This window comes from Littorina saxatilis, linkage group LG5, assembly GCF_037325665.1.
Source record: "Littorina saxatilis isolate snail1 linkage group LG5, US_GU_Lsax_2.0, whole genome shotgun sequence".
NCBI lineage: Eukaryota > Metazoa > Mollusca > Gastropoda > Littorinimorpha > Littorinidae > Littorina > Littorina saxatilis.
Window position 1 is genome coordinate 61,274,900 of NC_090249.1, and position 21,161 is coordinate 61,296,060.

Consider the following 21,161-nt stretch of genomic DNA (forward strand, 5'->3'; position numbering starts at 1 on the left):
ATAACGCCTAAGGATTAATTAGTAATACAAGTTCATATTAATTTCTATTACAACAGTGGTAATACCAGTGCATAACGAGTTCCTTTTCGCGTTCCAGCAGTCAGCTGATAACTACTCAGAGGAAACAACGGCTGTTCCAGTGGGTTGGCTGTGTGTGTTGTATATTTGCCGTTTCTGAAGTTAATTCATTCTTATTATCATTGGAAAGTGTTGCATTGATTTCTGTACGAGAGAAGGAACGGTTGGGTGACGATCTTGATGAAGCAACGGACAACAACCTGCGGACAATGTTTGTAATTTCCGTTGGCGTAGAAACTGAGTCAACCATCTGTCTGTTCGTGTCAGTGTCTGTTTAAAAATAACTGCTGCCTCATAGTCATATCGTTGTGAGTGCTTCTTCATTTCTAGAAAATGAACATTCGATTTTGCTCCTTTACGACAAGTAGTGATTTTCTTTGCAAAAAATATCCAGATATTTATTCTCAAACTTTGCCAAAATAAGGGCAGGTCGGATAAAACAATCAACTTTGTTGGAATTTGCAGAAGTTATACACAAATAGATAGTGCCGATTTGTACTGAATTACATTTTTACTGATCATTTTGGTTTTGCGACTTTGTTTTAGTTCTAGTTTTCGTTATTTTAATTTAATTTCCTGATCGTTTTCTTTGCAGATGGTATAGTCCAAGTGATTTTGCTTTAGTTTCCTGGAAGAATAGTTTTTTCTTAGTCTGTTTTTCAGATGTGTATGAAGGCTTATACAAGAGAAAACAAAGGATAAATAAGAATATAAAAAAAGAATGGTATGTTCCTGTAACGTTTAGTTATTGACAGAACGAACCGTAACATTTACAAAACGTTAAAGGAAAAATAAAACCTTTTGACGAAGACACACACGAGATAACGTATTAAAGCACTATTAAATGGAGAAAGTCAATGCAGATCGGACAATGAAGAAATGGGGCTGGGTGGGCAGTAAGGGGAGGAGGGCAGGTTAGGTAATTAGGGATCCTGGAGGGCGGGGTGGGGGGAGGGGGGAGGGGAGGGTGGGGGTGGGGGTGGTGGTGGTGTATTAAACCGTTTGGTGGAGATGCCTTGAATGAACAGGAAACTGTTGCAAAACTCAATTAATTCTTATTATCATTGGAAAGTGTTGCATTGATTTCTGTACGAGAGAAGTAACGGTTGGGTGACGATCGTGATGAAGCAACGGACAACAACCTGCGGACACTGTTAGATGGGCAGGCAGTTTGTAATTTCCGTTGGTGTAGAAACTGAGTTTGTATAAATGCTGGAGTCTGCACCGTCCAATGGTGTGTGTTCCCAGGTCTTCATACGAACAAGGTAAGCTCTCTGTCAACTATCTGTCTGTTTGTGTCAGTGTCTGTTTAAAAAAAACTGCTGCCTCATATCGTTGTGAGTGCTTCTTCATTTCTAGAAAATGAACATTCGATTTTGCTCCTTTACGACAAGTAGTGATTTTCTTTGCACAAAATATCCAGATATTTATTCTGAAACTTTGCCGAAATAAGGGCAGGTCGGATAAAACAATCAACTTTGTTGGAATTTGCGGAAGTTATACACAAATAGATAGTGCCGATTTGTACTGAATTAAATGTTTACTGATCATTTTGGTTTTGCGACTTTGTTTTAGTTCTAGTTTTCGTTATCTTAATTTAATTTCCTGATCGTTTTCTTTGCAGATTTTCCTGTACTAAGGAGTTGACATCAAGCTACGATGGATTCTCGCATATTTATATTACTACTCGTTCCTCTGGTCAGCGGACGGTCAACAGAACTGGAGGTGAGTGTACTTAGGACGTCAGTGATTATTGTGTCAGAAATACGGGAGGCCTGAGGACCACTTCCATAATACATCAAAGGCATAGATACGACAAAAATGCAAGACAATTAGAGGGTGCCTTTTCTTTTAAGTCAACTTATTTTTTTGGTGAAGATTATGGTGCTGCTAATGTAAATTTAGCACAAGACTATTATACCCATTTTCGTACCCCAACTGACGGGCGCAGTGGCGTGTTGGTAAGACGTCGGCCTCCTAATCGGGAGGTCGTGAGTTCGAATCCCGGTCGCTGCCGCCTGGTGGGTTAAGAGTGGAGATTTTTCCGATCTCCCAGGTCAACTTATGTGCAGACCTGCTAGTGACTTAACCCCCTTCGTGTGTACACGCAAGCACAAGACCAAGTGCGCACGGAAAAGATCCTGTAATCCATGTCGGAGTTCGGTGGGTTATGGAAACACGAAAATACCCAACATGCCTACCCAACGAAAGCGGAGTGAGCTGACTATGCTCTCAGAGTATAGTGTGGGGAACCCAAATGGGCAAACGAGCTCACACGTAACCCGAAAATTCTGGAACGCTGAAGAAGAAGAAGAAGTACCCCAACTAATTAATTTATTCGCGTGTTATTTCATTTATACTTCCCATGTTATTATAGGCACTGAATGTGGCTATCTGGCACACTGTTTCCTTTGTTAAGTTCGGAGAAGTGTTCTTTGACATGGATTCTTCACACAATATTTTGTTAACAGAATATTTTTCATATCAGTGTTATACATGTACATGTATGGTATCTGCAAAGTACATTATATATAGACTGTCTAAAATACAGGTAATGAAATAAAATAGAACTTAGTTTTGTTTATGTAGTTTTATATTCAACTGTCAACTTCTATTTTGTTTCAGATGGAGTTACCCGACCACCTACAACGCATGGTTCGATCAGGTAATGACTTTATCCCATTGTTTGTCGTATTATTATGCGTTTAAGTTTTGATTTCACAGTTATTTTGTTCCAACTGTTTCTTATCTATGCATACTTTTTATGTTCAAGTTTCAAGCGAACTTAACGAAAAAGCAACACTATAACGTAACAATCAAAATACAGTGGTTGTCAATGTTGAAACTATCTACTTCCATCATCAGAGTTTACAGAAAAACGGCTGCTCACCAAATGAGAAACCTTCACCGCTCAGATAGACCGATGACTTCAAATGCAGTTAAATAAGAAAAACAATACCCCGGCTATGAATTGTAAACGATACATTCAATACAGGCTGAAAGCTATGACATCGTCAGCCAGTTTCAAAAAGAATTCTTTTTATTATCTTACATAAAGGATCGTATTTTAAAGCTTTAACCACAACCAAATGCTAACTATTGATCGAAAAAGTTTATCTAAACACAACATCATTTGCATGTTTCAGAGAACGTTGCTGGCTTTTCATTAGCCCATCTACACGCTGTGGACGCACTGACCAATGAGGAGAGAGGGTGAGCCGTCTGATACACTATTTAAAACCCCCAATATTTACCAACATTATAGTCAACATTATAACAATATGAATGGAAAGCAGGCAAAACATCTGTCATTAAGCTGTGCATGCCCTTAGAATTAAAGCCAACTCTAAAATCAAGAGATACGTCAACTACTTTTAACGGACTTGTGATAATGTTAGCTTGTGCTTAAGTGACACACTCTCCAAGAATTTGGTTGCAAAATTGTCATCACAATCTACTCGACGAAGTGCCTGTAAAATATACAATACAATACAATACAATACAATAACTTTATTAATCTCTAAAAGAGAAATTACATTGCTGAGCGTTTGTGTCCGTAATAATAACATACATAAAACATTCAAAATAAACATTTGTTCTTTGTCCTGAGAAAATATAGCACATTGGTTATCACATAAGAAAGTATATTAAAAATAAATTAACATGCATTCACCATCAACAATGCACAAAAGAAAGTCAGCACCTTGCCGGTTATCACATATTGTCTAAGAGAGTAAAATGCAAAACAAAATCAACAATACTGAAACAATACAGAACACTGACCCCGTGCATCAGAGCGACAACACCAGCATCTACCGCCCCACCTGAGAATTGAAGATGTGAATTGCAGATGGAATGAACGAATTTCTGTAGCGTGTGGATCTTGCGGTTGGTTGTCTGAATCTGTTGCTCCTGTCTGTCCGTCTACTGTCAAATTCCGGTCTGAGTGGGTGCGAGTCGTCAGCCAAAATCTTCTGTACCTTGTCAGTCAGTCGTCGTTCATGTGTTGATGTGAAATTGTCCTGCTTCCTCCCAACCACCCCACTTGCTTTCCTGATGAATTTATCTAATCATCTGTGATGTTCAAACATGATAATAATATTCAGCTGCTGACGCTACGATATATCATATTAGTCTGTGTTTTACCTGTAGGTCGAGTCTAGAAAAGACATCAGAGTTCAATCACACCTTTTAACGCTTCATTCTCATTGTTTTATTTTCTCTGAACGTATGAACGATACTCTTCAGACAAAGCAGACGAGACATCGAGGCGCACGGTTCAGAAACTTCGTCGGACAAACACAGCTTCGCCCTACACCTCGCTTCCGGCGAGCGTCTGCGCATGACCCTGAAGAGACGCTCCATCGACACTTCCGGTGCAACACTAACGGAAGTGACAGAAGACGGCAAAAGGGAGGTCACTCAGCTCAGGGCCGCAGACTGTTTTTTCTCCGGACCGCTGGAAGGCGCAGAGGGATACGCCAACCTGGCCATGTGTGATGGGGAGCTGGTAAGTCTGGGGAGCGAGTGGGGGGGGGGCAGAGAGAGAGAGAGAGAGAGAGAGAGAGAAAGAGAGAGAGAGACAGAGAGAGAAAAAAGAGAGAGATAGAGAGAGAGAGATAGAGAGAGAGAGAAAGAGAGAGAGAGAGAGAGAGAGAGAGAGAGAGAGAGAGAGAGAGAGGTGATCAGAGATAGATGCGCCTTCAAATTTTAATCCATTAAGGAAATAATTTAGAAGTCAAAATCTGTTTGTTTTTTGTTTGTGTACCTGAGTAATATGATAATTGGTTTCATTTTGTCAGGCATTGGATTTTAAATTCAATCTTGTGGATCTGGCGTCGAGCTTTACGTTAAAAAAAAACACACCAAAAAACAAACAAACAACCTCGCACATAATCGGGCAAATCTCAAGCATTTGCATTTCAATAAATTTGTTGTACATCCAATGACTTATAGTGCAGGAGTGTCCAGAAACTACAAAGTGAAATCTCGTATAGGTTCCTATTTTGGCACTTGTTACCTTTCCTCTATCTTATTCCTCCCAGATTATCGCTCCACGAGAATTCAAGGAAAGCTTTTACCTCCTACGTATTCTAAGTGCTTGTAAAACGTCAATTGTCCAACCTGTCATTTCAGATCGGATCAGTCAACACAGAGAAACGATACTACGAGGTTCACACACTACCGGAAGACACCGACAAGCGATCCATTGATGACGTCATGCGCGTGCTGGTCACGTGGCAAGACGCTGCGCATGCGCAGGAGGGCCTGATGGCTGGCGATGAGACGATGAAGAGACGGACCCTGGATGAGCTGGAACCCCTTGAGGAGGACGGTCTTCAGATATCGGAGGAGGAAGAGAGCGAGGAGGAATCTTTCGAAGAGGATGGTGTTGAGATACCAGAGGAGGAAGAAGAATCAGGTAAATTGAACAAACACTTGATTGAGATCGCGCATGAGCAATATGACAGAATCGACGCTTTTGAGAGAAAAAGAAAGAAAGAAAGACAGAAAGTAAGTAAGTAAGAAATAAAGAAAAAGAACGAAATTAAGAAAGAAACAAACTAAGAAAGAAGAAAAAAAAGAAAGAAAAAAAGTCTTTCAACCAAGCTTTTTTGGCCAGGTTAGGGCGTTGTTTTAACGGGGGCACTGTAGCGAAGCATTGATGATTTACAAGGGATCGCTCCTCAATATAGGGAAACATAAACATTATCAAAACTATAAAAGAAATTCCACGGATTTCAACACAATGCTTTTCGGACCATTTCCGAGTCTCGTGCAACGTGTCTGTCTGCAACGTTCTCACATCATTGTCAGTTGTATCGATTGTCATTACAGGATATTTAATTTTGACCTGTTGTAAGTCTAGTTGCCTTAATCCCAAAGCAAATAGACTGCCAACGTTCCAGAATTCAGCATAACAAAAACAAGAACGCTATGTTCTTGGAACGTTTAATTTATGACATACATTTTTATTTTAATTTCCATAGTGAACGTAACGTTTTGTTTTGTCATAATATAAACTTTTCAATAACATATCTTTCTTGTTTTGTCATAATATAAACTTTTCAATAACATATCTTTCTTGTTTTCTATTTGCCTTAGTTGTCAGTGCAAGTATTAATGTTTACTTGTTTCTGCCCACACGCTCAAAAGCGAATTTGATTTCATATTTGGTATCTGTTTGTGATGTTCAAAGAAGATGGCGGCAGACGCAGCATCAGCGCGCGGACAGTGGTCATCGAGATCGCGGACTACGTGGACAGTCACTACCTGGGCGACATCAAGGCCAAGATGGGCTTGAACACCACTAGACAGATCACCAACCTGATCCTGAACAAGTGGAGCTCTGTGAGTTCAGTGTTAAGCATTGTGTGTGTGTGTGTCTGTGTGTGTGTGTGTGTGTATGTGTGTGTGTTTCCGTGTGTGTCTCTGTGTTTGTGTCTCTGTGTTTGTGTGTCTGTGTGTGCGTGCTTGCTTCTCTATGTCTTTCTCTGTATCCGAGTTGCAATAATTCGAAGGTCCAAAATATTTCGTAATATATGTAACCGTGTGCCGAAACACTACGATCACCCCGGGAAGCGAAGTGCAATCAAACAGGATTGAAAATTTTAGGGCTAATAAAAGCCCTATAAAAACTGTTATGCAAACCCGAAGGTTTCCATGAACATACAGACAATCGGAAACCACCAGACCCCATCACAAACAGAATTCTACAAACCACGGGTGTTGACTTAAAGGCCAACAACTCGGGTGCAGAGTCTGCTGTGAAAGGAGCTGTAGCCTTCCCTGTCACATATATATTGTGTGTTAAAAACAAAACTTATTTGACAGAGACCTTATTATTCTACCTTGCTTGAAACTGTAGTGTATGTATTATTTTGTCGTCATTCATCAATCATGCATCACCCTGTATTTGTCGTCATTCATCAATCATGCATCACCCTGTATTTGTCGTCATTCACCAATCATGCATCACCCTGTATTTGTCGTCATTCATCAATCATGCATCACCCTGTATTTGTCGTCATTCATCAATCATGCATCACCCTGTATTTGTCGTCATTCACCAATCATGCATCACCCTGTATTTGTCGTCATTCATCAATCATGCATCACCCTGTATTTGTCGTCATTCATCAATCATGCATCACCCTGTATTTGTCGTCATTCATCAATCATGCATCACCCTGTATTTGTCGTCATTCATCAATCATGCATCACCCTGTATTTGTCGTCATTCATCAATCATGCATCACCCTGTATTTGTCGTCATTCATCAATCATGCATCACCCTGTATTTGTCGTCATTCATCAATCATGCATCACCCTGTATTTGTCGTCATTCATCAATCATGCATCACCCTGTATTTGTCGTCATTCATCAATCATGTGTGAGCTTGTGACCGACGACAGTTACGGTACACATGCACTTGTGTACATCCGTTTGAACTTGTGAACTCGGGTACCCCTGTACTATCGGGGATCCACTAAGGTTTCCGAGACTGTGTTTTGTCTTTATTGGAATGGTCTGGCGGAAGGGCCGATTCTTAAATTTGCATAGGTAAAGCGATGGTTTTTTGGTATAAGTTTCTGGAGTAAAATTGTGATTAATGTTTTTGTGAACAGGAAACAATTGACGGGTGACTTTATTCCATCTCTCTTTTTCTCTCCGCCGCGATGTAATTTTGAATAGTTGAAGGTGATGTTAAACACCAAGTAGAGAAAGTAAAGGTACTCGACACCCCTCGAGTCGAACGTGTGTTAACCTTGTGACGCAGGCACGCGGGATGTTGGGCCCTGGGACCTACTGAGACTTTCTTTCTGCTTGGAATTCTGAAGAAAGACAACGTATATTTTTGTGCGTGTGTTTTCTGGACGCCTGGTGTGACATGTTTGGTCACAGGCTGAAATCCTTTGGGATGTGAGGAATTCTTTTGCTGGATGGCGGAGTGCGCGACGGGGTCTCTTTTTTAGATGGGGTTTTCGTAGACGGGTTTTTTAGTGGGTTATTTTAGCTAGGTTTTTGTAGATGGGTTTTCTAGCTAGGTTTTCGTAGATGGGGTTTTGTAGATTAGTTCTCGTAGACTGGTTCTCGTAGATTAGTTCTCGTAGACTGGTTTTCGTAGACTGGTTCTCGTAGATTAGTTCTCGTAGACTGGTTCTCGTAGATTAGTTTTCGTAGACTGGTTCTCGTAGACTGGTTTTCGTGGACTGGGTTCTGTAGACTAGTTTTTGTTAGAGGGGCTCAGTGAGTTTTTGTAGATTTGGTTTTTTTAAGAATTGTTTTTAGGTTGTTTTTTTAGATTTCGTTTGTTTTAGATTAGAGTTTCATTGTGTTTTTTTGGGTTAAAGTGGAGAGTGAGGATTTAGAGTAGAGTTTTAGAGTGTAGTTTGGAGGAAGGATTTAGTGTGTTTTTAAAGTGTAGCTTTAGAGGGAGAATTTAGAATATAGTTTTAGAGTGAAGAATTGAGAGCGTTGTTTTTTGGAGTTGTTTAGTCCTGTTGTAATACATTGAAAGTTTTGTATTTGAAAGTAAACCCCCGTTATCCCACACATTCCCCTTTTCATCTTATGGAATAAAAGAACCTGGTAATATAACTTGTGTCAGTTGCTTTGAGTGTTTGTGCTCGGTGAGAAAGGGTAAAGTAAATTGGCACTCGGTTACACATGCATCACCCTGTATTTGTTGTCCAGGCGGCCGGCGTGCTGGGAAACAGAAAACAGGCAGGATGGGACATCACTCTCAGGCTGGTTGCCTTGGAGATCTGGAGGAAAAACCCTGTAAGTACGCACCAACATCCTTGAAGTTACCTCCCTTCGTGCGCAAACATTCACGTAAACCATTCGGGAATTGTCATGTGCAATCCCCCTTAATAGACTACGTTGGGCCTGCTGGTTTTTATATTTAGTCAAGTTTTGACTAAATATTTTAACATCGAGGGGGAATCGAAACGAGGGTCGTGGTGTATGTGCGTGTGTCTGTGTGTCTGTGTGTGTGTGTGTGTGTGTGTAGAGCGATTCAGACTAAACTACTGGACCGATCTTTATGAAATTTGACATGAGAGTTCCTGGGTATGAAATCCCCGAACGTTTTTTTCATCTTTTTGATAAATGTCTTTGATGACGTCATATCCGGCTTTTCGTGAAAGTTGAGACGGCACTGTCACGCCCTCATTTTTCAACCAAATTGGTTGAAATTTTGGTCAAGTAATCTTCGACGAAGCCCGGACTTCGGTATTGCATTTCAGCTTGGTGGCTTAAAAATTAATTAATGACTTTGGTCATTAAAAATCTGAAAATTGTTAAAAAAAATAAAAATTTATAAAACGATCCAAATTTACGTTTATCTTATTCTCCATCATTTGCTGATTCCAAAAACATATAAATATGTTATATTCGGATTAAAAACAAGCTCTGAAAATTAAATATATAAAAATTATTATCAAAATTAAATTGTCCAAATCAATTTAAAAACACTTTCATCTTATTCCTTGTCGGTTCCTGATTCCAAAAACATATAGATATGATATGTTTGGATTAAAAACACGCTCAGAAAGTTAAAACAAAGAGAGGTACAGAAAAGCGTGCGAGACGTTTCCTGAACAAATGTCGCTTTGTGGTGCGAGTTCAGTGTGACATGATTAGTTTCCAGAACCCCATTTCTGACTTTCAAAGTTTATCTACATACATTTAGCAATGCACGAGCAAAATATGACAACTTAATGGTGCCTTTTGGTTTAATGCTATGGTAAAATTGCTAGTGATAGTGTTTACAGCTTGAAACAAAACATAACAGATGGGAATAGTCTTCCTCAATCTGGTTCAGAGCATAATGTATTTCTATTTTCAGAGGTAGCATTATTTCTGATAAGAGCTAGAGCCAATATAATGATGCTGAATATTTGAAAAATAAACTTTCTGACTCATCTGAGTAGCAAGAGAGCCTTCGTGATCGTCAGCGTAAGGCTGGCTGTCTTCAAGGCAATTCCTAGATGAACAACTTAACACTGCGTTCGATTATTCGCCCGTTTCTTAAGCTAGAGCTTTGAGACTTTACACGCGTCTAGGGCTACATGTACACTTTACAATACGTAAAATATAGTTGACTCTCGCGTTATTTAAAGGTCACAACAAGGTCATTACCAGGCAAAAACGAGGGAAAACCGACGGAAAGTACCATTTTCTGCAACTGTTTGTTAGAAAAAGATTTCAAATTCAATTGTTTCCTGGGATTAACGCATCTCTAGACATGACAATCATCCGATTATCAGACATCAATTGTGGAGGTCACGACAAGGTCATTACCAGATAAAAACGAGGGAAACCCGAGGGAAAATACCATTTTCTGCAACTTGTGTGTAAGTAAAAGCTTTCAAACTCCATCTTCTTCTGGTATTGGCGCATCTCTAGGCATGACAATCATCTGATTAACAGTCCTCAATTTTCAAGGTCACAACAAGGTCATTACCAAATAAAACCGAGAGAAAACCGAGGGAAAATACCATTTTCTATAACTTTTTTGTAAGTAAGAGCTTATAAACTCCATCTTCTTCTGGGATTAGCGATGATTTCAATGACCCTGAAGTCCGAGGAAAGTTTTCTTGACCCATGCAATGTTTGAAGGTCATGACAAGGTCAAATTTACACGTTTTCTATTTGGGAATATCTTTTACGGTCAAATAAAATAATTTCTGGACGTCAGCTATTTTCGAAGCTAAAGCTTAATTACAACTTTACACACGTCTTGGGATTTATGAGACATAACGCAAATATTGTTGACTCTCGTAATATTTAAAGGTCACACAACAAGGTCATCACCAGGTAAAACCGAAGAAAAACCGAGGGAAAGTACCATTTTCTGCAACTGTTTGTAAGAATGAACTTTCAAATTCAATTGTTTCCTGGGATTAGCGCATCTCTAGACATGACAATCATCTGATTAACAGTCATGAATTGTGGAGGTCATGACAAGGTCATTACCGGGGAAAACCGAGGGAAAATACCATTTTCTGCAACTTGTGTGTAAGTAAATGCTTTCAAACTCCATCTTCTTCTGGTATTGGCGCATCTCTAGACATGACAATCATCTGATTAACAGTCCTCAATTTTCAAGGTCACAACAAGGTTATTACCAGATAAAACCGATGGAAAAACCGAGGGAAAATACCACTTTCTGCAACTTTTTTGTAAGTAAGAGCTTATAAACTCCATCTTCTTCTAGGATTAGCGCTGATTTCAATGACCCTGAAGTCTTTGGAAAGTTTTCTTGACCCATGCAATGTTTGAAGGTCATGACAAGGATGGGATTTTACACACGTCTAGGGCATTATAAGACATGAAACAAATATTGTTGACTCTCGTAATATTTAAAGGTCACACAACAAGGTCATTACTGGGTAAAACGACGGAAAATATATCAACTTTATGACTCGTCTGAGTGCCAGAACAGCCGGTGTGATCCTCAGAGTCAGGCTTGCAGACCGCAAGCCTATCGGTAGATGAACACCTTAACATTGACTTTTTCTTCTCTCTCCCCTTCTCTTCTACCCCTATTACATCCAGCCCCGCCCACCCCCCTAGAGCCTCTGTGGGCGAAGGAAGATGTCATGAATCTGCCTCAACAGCTTTAGCTTAGAAAATAGCCGAACACAAATAGAAAACGTGTAAACTTGACCTTGTCATGACCTTCAAACTAGGCATGGGCCAAGAAAACTTTCCTCGGACTTCAGGGTCATTGAAATCAGCGCTAATCCCAGAAGAAGATGGAGTTTATAAGCTCTTACTTACAAAAAAGTTATAGAAAATGGTATTTTTTCTCGGTTTTTTCTCGGTTCTATCTGGTAATGACCTGGTTGTGACCTTGAAAATTGAGGACTGTTAATCAGATGATTGTCATGCCTTGAGATGCGCCAATACCAGAAGAAGATGGAGTTTGAAAGCTTTTACTTTCACACAAGTTGCAGAAAATGGTATTTTCCCTCGGTTTTCCCTCGTTTTTGCCTGGTAATGACCTTGTCGTGACCTCCACAATTGATGTCTGATAATCGGATGATTGTCATGTCTAGAGATGCGTTAATCCCCCAAAAATGATTGAATTTGAAATCTTTTTCTAACAAACAGTTGCAGAAAACGGTACTTTCCGTCGGTTTTCCCTCGTTTTTGCCTGGTAATGACCTTGTTGTGACCTTTAAATAACGCGAGAGTCAACTATATTGTATGTATTGTAAAGCGTTCATGTAGCCCTAGACGCGTGTAAAGTTTCAAACCTCTAGCTTAAGAAACGGGCGAATAATCGAACGCAGTGTTAAGTTGTTCATCTAGGAATTGCCTTGAAGACAGCCAGCCTTACGCTGACGATCACGAAGGCTCTTCTGCTACTCAGATGAGTCACAAAGTTCATTTTTCAAATATTCAGCATCATTATATTGGCTCTAGCTCTTATCAGAAATAATGCTACCTCTGAAAATAGAAATACATTATGCTCTGAACCAGATTGAGGAAGACTACTCCTCTCAGTTATGTTTTGTTTCAAGCTGTAAACACTATCACTAGGATTTTTTACCATAGCATTAAACCAAAAGGCACCATTAAGTTGTCATATTTTGCTCGTGCATTGCTAAATGTATGTAGATAAACTTCGAAAGTCAGAAATGGGGTTCTGGAAACTAATCATGTCACACTGAACTCGCACCACAAAGCGACATTTGTTCAGGAAACGTCTCGCACGCTTTACTGGGCTGGGGGTTAGGAAGATTGGAAGGTCATAGTGACATAGTATATGGTTCAAATCCATTCATATTTTACAGATATTATGTAAAGACATCATACTTGACGAAAATATATCCATTGAAACCAAACAACAATACTAGTCTTGTGTGAATTTATTTTTAATCAAAACTTACCTACATTTTGGACGACGTCTTTCCTGGATTTAGGGTAGGGTTCATAATAATGATACTGTCACCAGCATCCTCGGCCAAAGCAGTCGCAAATTGTTTTGTGATAATCAAAAGATACCAACTAACACATTTATATGTAAAACGTACCAGTTTGAGTTCGTAATTTGGCTGAGAACTTCTTTTTTCAGAGGCAAGCGTCTGAAATGCTCGTGCATCACTCTTCAGGGTATAGTTGAATTTTGACTGAAAAGAGAACGTGCGCCCTTGAATATTTCTTGTTAACATCGATTTTTATGTTCGGCAGGCCCCAAGCTTTCAAAAAATACCCATTTGGTTGAGTCCGCTTTTGGGTGCACGGTCAGCCCTCCGCCGTGACGGAGTATACGGTCTTGCTGAAAAATGGCATTGCGTTCAGTTTCATTCTGTGAGTTCGACAGCTACTTGACTAAATATTGTATTTTCGCCTTACGCGACTTGTTATATTTAGTCAAGTTTTGACTAAATATTTTAACATCGAGGGGGAATCGAAACGAGGGTCGTGGTGTATGTGCGTGTGTCTGTGTGTGTGTGTGTCTGTGTGTGTGTGTGTGTGTGTGTGTGTAGAGCGATTCAGACTAAACTACTGGACCGATCTTTATGAAATTTGACATGAGAGTTCCTGGGTATGAAATCCCCGAACGTTTTTTTCATTTTTTTGATAAATGTCTTTGATGACGTCATATCCGGCTTTTCGTGAAAGTTGAGGCGGCACTGTCACGCCCTCATTTTTCAACCAAATTGGTTGAAATTTTGGTCAAGTAATCTTCGACGAAGCCCGGACTTCGGTATTGCATTTCAGCTTGGTGGCTTAAAAATTAATTAATGACTTTGGTCATTAAAAATCTGAAAATTGTAAAAAAAAATAAAAAATTTATAAAACGATCCAAATTTACGTTTATCTTATTCTCCATCATTTGCTGATTCCAAAAACATATAAATATGTTATATTCGGATTAAAAACAAGCTCTAAAAATTAAATATATAAAAATTATTATCAAAATTAAATTGTCCAAATCAATTTAAAAACACTTTCATCTTATTCCTTGTCGGTTCCTGATTCCAAAAACATATAGATATGATATGTTTGGATTAAAAACACGCACAGAAAGTTAAAACAAAGAGAGGTACAGAAAAGCGTGCTATCCTTCTTAGCGCAACTACTACCCCGCTCTTCTTGTCAATTTCACTGCCTTTGCCATGAGTGGTGGACTGACGATGCTACGAGTATACGGTCTTGCTGAAAAATGGCATTGCGTTCAGTTTCATTCTGTGAGTTCGACAGCTACTTGACTAAATATTGTATTTTCGCCTTACGCGACTTGTTAAAGCTGTTTTTGATTGTGTTTTCAGAGCTGGTACAAGACGAAAGCCTCCGACTCCCTCGTCACGCGAATGCACGCCATCTGTGGGAACACCAAGCACCTGCCTTACGACCAGGTCACCATTCACACCGGGTAAGTGTCCGAGTTTCCCGGGCTGTACCTTAACACCATTCATTTGTAAACATTGCTAAATAGTTTCCTCTTGAAGAGAATTGCATCGAATTTAACTCTCAAATTCTTCCTTTTTTACATTTAGTCAAGTTTTGACTAAATGTTTTAACGTAGAGGGGGGAATCGAGACGAGGGTCGTGGTGTATGTGTGTGTGTGTGTGTGTGTGTGTGTGTGTGTTTGTGCATACATGTGTGTATGTGTGTGTGTGTGTGTGTGTGTGTGTGTGTGTGTGTGTGTGTCTGTCTGTCTGTCTGTCTGTGCGTGTGTTTGCAGTGTAGAGCGATTCAGACTAAACTACTTGACCGATCTTTATGAAATTTGATATGAGAGTTACTGGGTATGATATCCCCAGACTTTTTTTTCATTTTTTTGATAAATGTCTTTGATGACGTCATATCCGGCTTTTCGTGAAAGTTGAGGCGGCACTGTCACGCTCTCATTTTTCAACCAAATTGATTGAAATTTTGGTCAAGTAATCTTCGACGAAGCCCAGACTTCGGTATTGCATTTTAGCTTGGTGGCTTAAAAATTAATTAATGACTTTGGTCATTAAAAATCTGAAAATTGTAAAAAATAAAATTGTTTCATAAAATGATCCCAATTTACGTTCATCTTATTCTCCATCATTTTCTAATTCCAAAAACATATAAATATGTTATATTTGGATTAAAAACAAGCTGTGAAAATTAAAAATATAAAAATTATTATCAAAATTAAATTTTCCAAATCAATTTAAAAACACTTTCATTTTATTCCTTGTCGGTTCCTGATTCCAAAAACATATAGATATGATATGTTTGGATTAAAAACACGCTCAGAAAGTTAAAACGAAGAGAGGTACAGAAAAGCGTGCTATCCTTCTCAGCGCAACTACTACCCCGCTCTTCTTATCAATTTCACTGCCTTTGCCATGAGCGGTGGACTGTCGATGCTACGAGTATACGGTCTTGCTGAAAAATTGCATTGCGTTCAGTTTCATTCTGTGAGTTCGACAGCTACTTGACTAAATGTTGTTTTTTTGCCTTACGCGACTTGTTGTAGAGTGCTGTTAACTGACTAATTATCACCCCCAAATTGTTTGCCTTCCAAAGTATCTGAACATCGGTGAGGCCGGGGTGGATGCTACTCAAAGTTGTACACCTCCACCCCCTCCCCCTTAATCGATTCACCATTTGAGAGAGCACTTGCATTCGATAGAGACGAACCTTAATTAAACGCCGCTGTGACGACATTTGCTTCCTTCTGTCCAGTAACCCCATCACCCCCAAGGGCAAGGTCGGACTATCGTGGATCGGAGGTGTGTGCAGACGTAGGTTGCGCTGTACTGCCGTCAGGGGCGCCAACACAAACTTCTTCACGGAGCTGCACGAGTTAGGACACAGGTCAGTGGTGCTTCATTTCATTCACTTTATCATCCCATTGGTTTAAACATAAGTTTATTTTAACAAAGGTTACAATCATGACATGTATACAAAGTTCACAGAAACAGCAACAAGCTAGAAGCTTATAGTGGTGTTCCTGCATGACAGTACAACATAAGGCGGTAACGGCTGAAAAATTTGTCTCAATAAACCAAATCTATTAATAACGTAATGAACGTTGCATAATGATGATAAAGAAAGACAGTAAAGGAAGGAGGGGGAGGTGAATTATGCGATTGGGGAGGGTACAGTTTAAATGAAAAGCAAGTAAACATGAAAAGAAAATTGAATGAAAATTGTACATCAAAACAAAAATCAGTTTTAGAATACATATATAATATTGATGGTGTTAGCGAGTAAGAGATAGGGAGGGAGAGAGGGAGGGAGGGAGGGGGAAAGTGAGAGAGAGGGGGAGAGTGAGAGAGAGAGAGAGAGAGAGAGAGAGAGAGAGAGAGAGAAAGAGAGAAAGAGAGAGAGAGAGAAAGAGAGAGAGAGAGAGAGAGAGAGAGAGAGAGAGAGAGAGAGAGAGAGAGAGAGAGAGAGAGAGAGAGAGAGAGAGAGAGACGAGTAGACGTATCGATTTTGTTTTCACTTTACATGTTTATCTGTTCGAAACGGCCGGACTGTCCAATAAATTCCTGCACTGTTAAAAAGATTTTTTTGTTAATTTTTGTTTGCAAGGAGGGGTTTCCATGAAGTAGAATATCTGTGTGTATGAAGTTGTTGGTTAGTTTGTTGATTGTGTTGTTTCTTGCAGCTAAGTGTAAACGGCATTCTAGTAAGAAGTGTGTTGCAGTTTCTGTTCCATCACCACAGTCGCATACGCTATTTTCCGCAAGGTGTCGCTCGACTAAGTCTTTCTTTAGATCGCTGATATTAAGTCTCATTTTTGTGTGGATTATTTGTGTTTGTCGACTGCCACTGTAGAAGTAAACGGGAATTTGTGTGTCGTCTTTTGTTAAGTAATGTTTAAATTCCCCGAGGGAGTCGGTTAACTGTATTTGTTCAGGTAGTTGGTTCCAGAGTACTGTTGTCGATGGAAAAAAGGATGTTTTGTACGTTTCTGTTCGATGTGGGGGTATACTTCGTTCTAAGGGGCGGCGTCTGTGGTAGGGGTTGTTGGCTGCTACGAGAGGTGGGAGTGCTGCTTGTAGGTATGGGGGGGTCTTGTCGTGAGTAATTTTATGGAACATTGTTAGTTTATGACGGTTACGCCTTTCAGATAATGATTGGAGTCCAGATTCTCCGTAAAGCTTAAAGTGACTGGTTCCGCGGACAGCTCCGATGATTGTTCGTATTGCATCTAGGTTTAACTGTTCGAGTTCATCTGTTAGGGTTTTGCTACAATTGTCCCATATTATGTCGCAATAATCAAAGTGTGGTAGAATGAAGGATTTATACATAATTTCCAATGATTTTCGGCTCAGTCTATATTTGTATGTACGCAAGCAAGCTACGAGAGTTCTGCACTTTGCAACAAGAGATTTTATATGTTCATCCCATTTACAGTTGTTTTGTATTATTATTCCTAAGTGTTTGTGATTTTGGGAACTTTCAAGGATGGTATTGCCAAAGTTTAGATCTGCGATGTCAGGGGTTCTTTGTGTACAAAAGTTCACCAATTCAGTTTTTGCATGGTTAAATGCTACCTTCCATGTTTCTGCCCAATTTACAATTTTTTCAAGATCTGAGTTTAAAATTTCGGCACGGATGTTGTGATTGGCTAAAGACAAGTACATGCTAGTGTCGTCAGCAAAAAGCTTAATCGTAGATTCTATATCACGTACAATGTCGTTTACATAAATTAGGAAGAGCAAGGGTCCAAGCACTGAACCTTGAGGAACTCCCGCTACTACTGGAAGATAAGTTGATTTACTGCCTTTTAATACAACTGCTTGCTTTCGATCTGTTAGGTAGTCTGTAAACCAGTTTAATAATGGCCCATTAATTCCAGCGGCTTCGAGTTTATGCAATAAGCCCCGGTGCCAAACTCTATCGAATGCTTTGGATATATCAAAGAAGATTGCTTGGGTAGTTATTCTATTATCGAGTGATTTGCATATGTCATTGTATATTGTAAGAAGCTGGTAAACAGTTGAGTCTCCAGGGATGAAACCGGACTGCGACTCTGTAATGATATTGTTTTGTGTTAAGTAGTCAAAGACATGAATTTGTATACATTTCTCTAGTGTTTTGCCAACACAGCTTAGGAGGGAGATTGGACGATAATTACTACATGTATCTTTGTTCCCCTTTTTATGAACTGGTGAAACGTGGGCTATTTTCCAAACTGACGGAAAAAGTCCTTCATGTAAAGACCGATTAAACAGTGCAGTTAGGCTGTCACAAATCACTTCGCAGCTCTCAATTAAAATTCGATTGTGGATTTCGTCTGGACCGACTGCTTTTGTTTTGTCTAGTTTGTTAATCGTATTTTTAACTTCTTCGACTGAAAGTGTGAGATTGTTTATTCTGCAAGGCAGCCTTGGTACTTCAGGAATGTCTGACATATCGTCTTCGACAATGGACTGTTGGATAAAGAAGTCGTTGAACAAGTTTGCTTTTTCTAGGTTAGTATAGTAGGTTGTTCCGTTTGACGTCAAAGGAGGAATTTCATTGGGGTTTGATCCTTTCTTTGATAAGAATGATTTAACTAGTTTCCACCAATTTTTAGTGCCAAAGTTATCTCCACTGGATACTTTTTTGTCTAATTCTTTTATATATTCTAATTTCCGATTACGAATTGTGTCAGTATAATTATTGCGAGTCATACGAAAGTGTTCCCAGGCCTCAGGTGTGTTTAGTCGCACTGCTGTATCATGAACTGATCTTTTTTTGTCGCGTAGTTTTATAATTTCCTCGGTCATCCATGGTGCGTCTTGATCGCGAACAGTTATTGTCTTTACTGGCATGCATAGTCTTGCGACACTTAACAGCTTTTCGGAAAATGACCTGGCAGCTTCGTTGACAGTGTGTAGCGTTGCAATGTTCATCCAGTCGATTTTCCTCAATTCGATAAGGAATTTTTCTTTGTTTAATTTGGAATAGTTAAATATTGTTCTTTTAGATGCAGGAGTTTTATGTATGTGTTTCTTGATTGTCGCACATGGCACAGAATGGTCGCTGCAAATAGGGGGTAGAACGTTAATGCTTTGCACGATGTCTACACTCGAGGTAAGAATAAGGTCAATGCATGACGATGTTGTTTCTGTAACGCGGGTCGGAAGTGTAACTAGTTGTTTTAGACTGTTTAAAGTGATAATATCAAGAAGATGCTGCGACGGGTTGTTTGTAAAATCTGAATTGAAATCACCAAGAATAATAAACATATGCTCCGAAGCGGCGACATTTTTAATTGACTGATCGATGAGTTTCCAGTATTCTACATTAGAGTTAGGCGGCCTATAAAATGTACCTATTAACAGCGTATCCTGGTTTAATCTAGTTTCAACCCATACGGCCTCAAGCTGGGGGATCAGAAGGTCATGCCTTGGTTTGCACACAAGACTGTTTTTCACGTATACTGCTACCCCGCCGTGGGGGTCGTTAGGTCTGTCTTTACGAATTGGGGGGTGATAACCGTTAAGATGAATGTCGTAGTTAGAAGTGGTCTCCGAAAGCCATGTCTCTGAGATCGTTATAATATCGTGGGTACTAGTCTCTGTTTCTATTATATCTAATTTGTTTCTGATACTTCTAGCATTTATGTGTATAACAGATAGCTCGCTAGGTTTCTTAGTTCGTGGCGGTCCAGGGTTCGGGTGAATGTCGCCAGCAAGGCAGATCAGATAGCTGGCAAGGTTAATAAGTATTATATAGGAAAGGGATACGCTAACTGGTGCAATGTGGGTAAGTTGATTACGTGGTTTAATAGATTCGGCTTGTTGTGTCACATTCTTGGATGGGGCTGCCTTTCGACCGAGTAGATGCGATTTAAAGAATGTTTGGTTAGATAAACAATGGAGTAACAACGCAAGAGGACAGCCTTCTTTGCCCATAAAAAGCAATGCGAGAAAAGAGTGAATATTTGAAATATTCAAAAAGTCCAATTTTCTATTGGACAGGCCGACCGCTATTGAGTGATAACCCCCGATTCTGGCCCTGTAACAAGCTAGTGATACAAACATTATGTCACAGTTTCGCTAAGGAACACAAAAGGAGACGGGGCCAGAAGCGGTGGCGATCGTTTACACTGGTCTCTCAGAAGAAGCACACTCTTGGACGGAGAAGGAAATGTCTCTATCAGGAAAGGAGAAAGAGGACAGTTGAGTGAACAGAGCAGAAATATCGAAGTTCTAAGTAGGAATGACATTTTTAGGATTACGTTCAGTGTATAAATTGGAACAGAGCGATATGTCTATGTGAAAAAGCAACTTTAAAAGAAAAACAAGAAAAGAAGTAAATATAAACAATAAAGAAAACTCGCAAAGAACCAACAGAAAGGAGAACAGCAACAATGAAGTACGATCACAGGACAACTTATGACTTTATACAGAACACAATTAAGAAGGAGAAGAGGAAAGAATAAAGAATAAGTCGGTTTTCAGACAAAGTAGAGTAAATGGATACGATGGTGATAGAATTATCAGGTAAGTGAATAGGTCACACGAATGGCTGTGAAGACATTCTACGTCAAATACACAATATTGCATGTGTTATACAGCAGGGTGAATTATGAGTAGCATTGAATTTGGCACAGCTATGTACATTTGAGTATTAAATTATGAACACAAGAGTTGGACGACGTGGTGTAAGTAAGTTTAGTTGATGTAGCCTATACGATCATGAAAAATGAGAAGATAAATCGAAGCGAGCATGACAGGGGTGAAGACATATAAACAAAAGTACATGCATTCACTATAAGACTATATATACTTGTATTACAACGATGTTGGCAAAGCTTTGGATACATTACATGTTAACAGTGCATTGACACGGCAAAGTCGAATCTAAGTATTGAAAGCAATGAAGAGATTCGCACACAGGCATGCGTCGAAACACGACGGGTGTCCCCGGTCGTTCACATCATGCACATACACACTCATTCGCACACACACACACACACACGCACACACACTCGCACACAACACGCGCGTGCGCGCACACACACTCCACCCTCACAAACACACACAAACGTACACACGCTGGCGCTCACACACCCTCACAAACACACACACGTATCCGCTCGCACACAGCGCACGTACACATACTGTATCATCAGTTCCG

General features: G+C 39.7%; 1 protein-coding gene across 1 annotated transcript in view; it reads left to right on the forward strand.

The window, feature by feature from the left end:
• Positions 1-1,320: 1,320 nt before the first annotated feature.
• Positions 1,321-21,161, forward strand: part of LOC138967637 (A disintegrin and metalloproteinase with thrombospondin motifs adt-2-like) — a 25,173-nt gene continuing 5,332 nt past the window's right edge. Inside the window, exons 1-10 of the mRNA XM_070340241.1 lie at positions 1,321-1,343; positions 1,703-1,803; positions 2,704-2,743; positions 3,225-3,291; positions 4,327-4,588; positions 5,215-5,500; positions 6,278-6,429; positions 8,777-8,863; positions 14,371-14,474; positions 15,765-15,896. Coding sequence (XP_070196342.1) covers positions 1,738-1,803; positions 2,704-2,743; positions 3,225-3,291; positions 4,327-4,588; positions 5,215-5,500; positions 6,278-6,429; positions 8,777-8,863; positions 14,371-14,474; positions 15,765-15,896 — 1,196 coding nt within the window. The 5' untranslated portion in view covers positions 1,321-1,343; positions 1,703-1,737. The remainder of the gene's footprint in view (positions 1,344-1,702; positions 1,804-2,703; positions 2,744-3,224; positions 3,292-4,326; positions 4,589-5,214; positions 5,501-6,277; positions 6,430-8,776; positions 8,864-14,370; positions 14,475-15,764; positions 15,897-21,161) is intronic.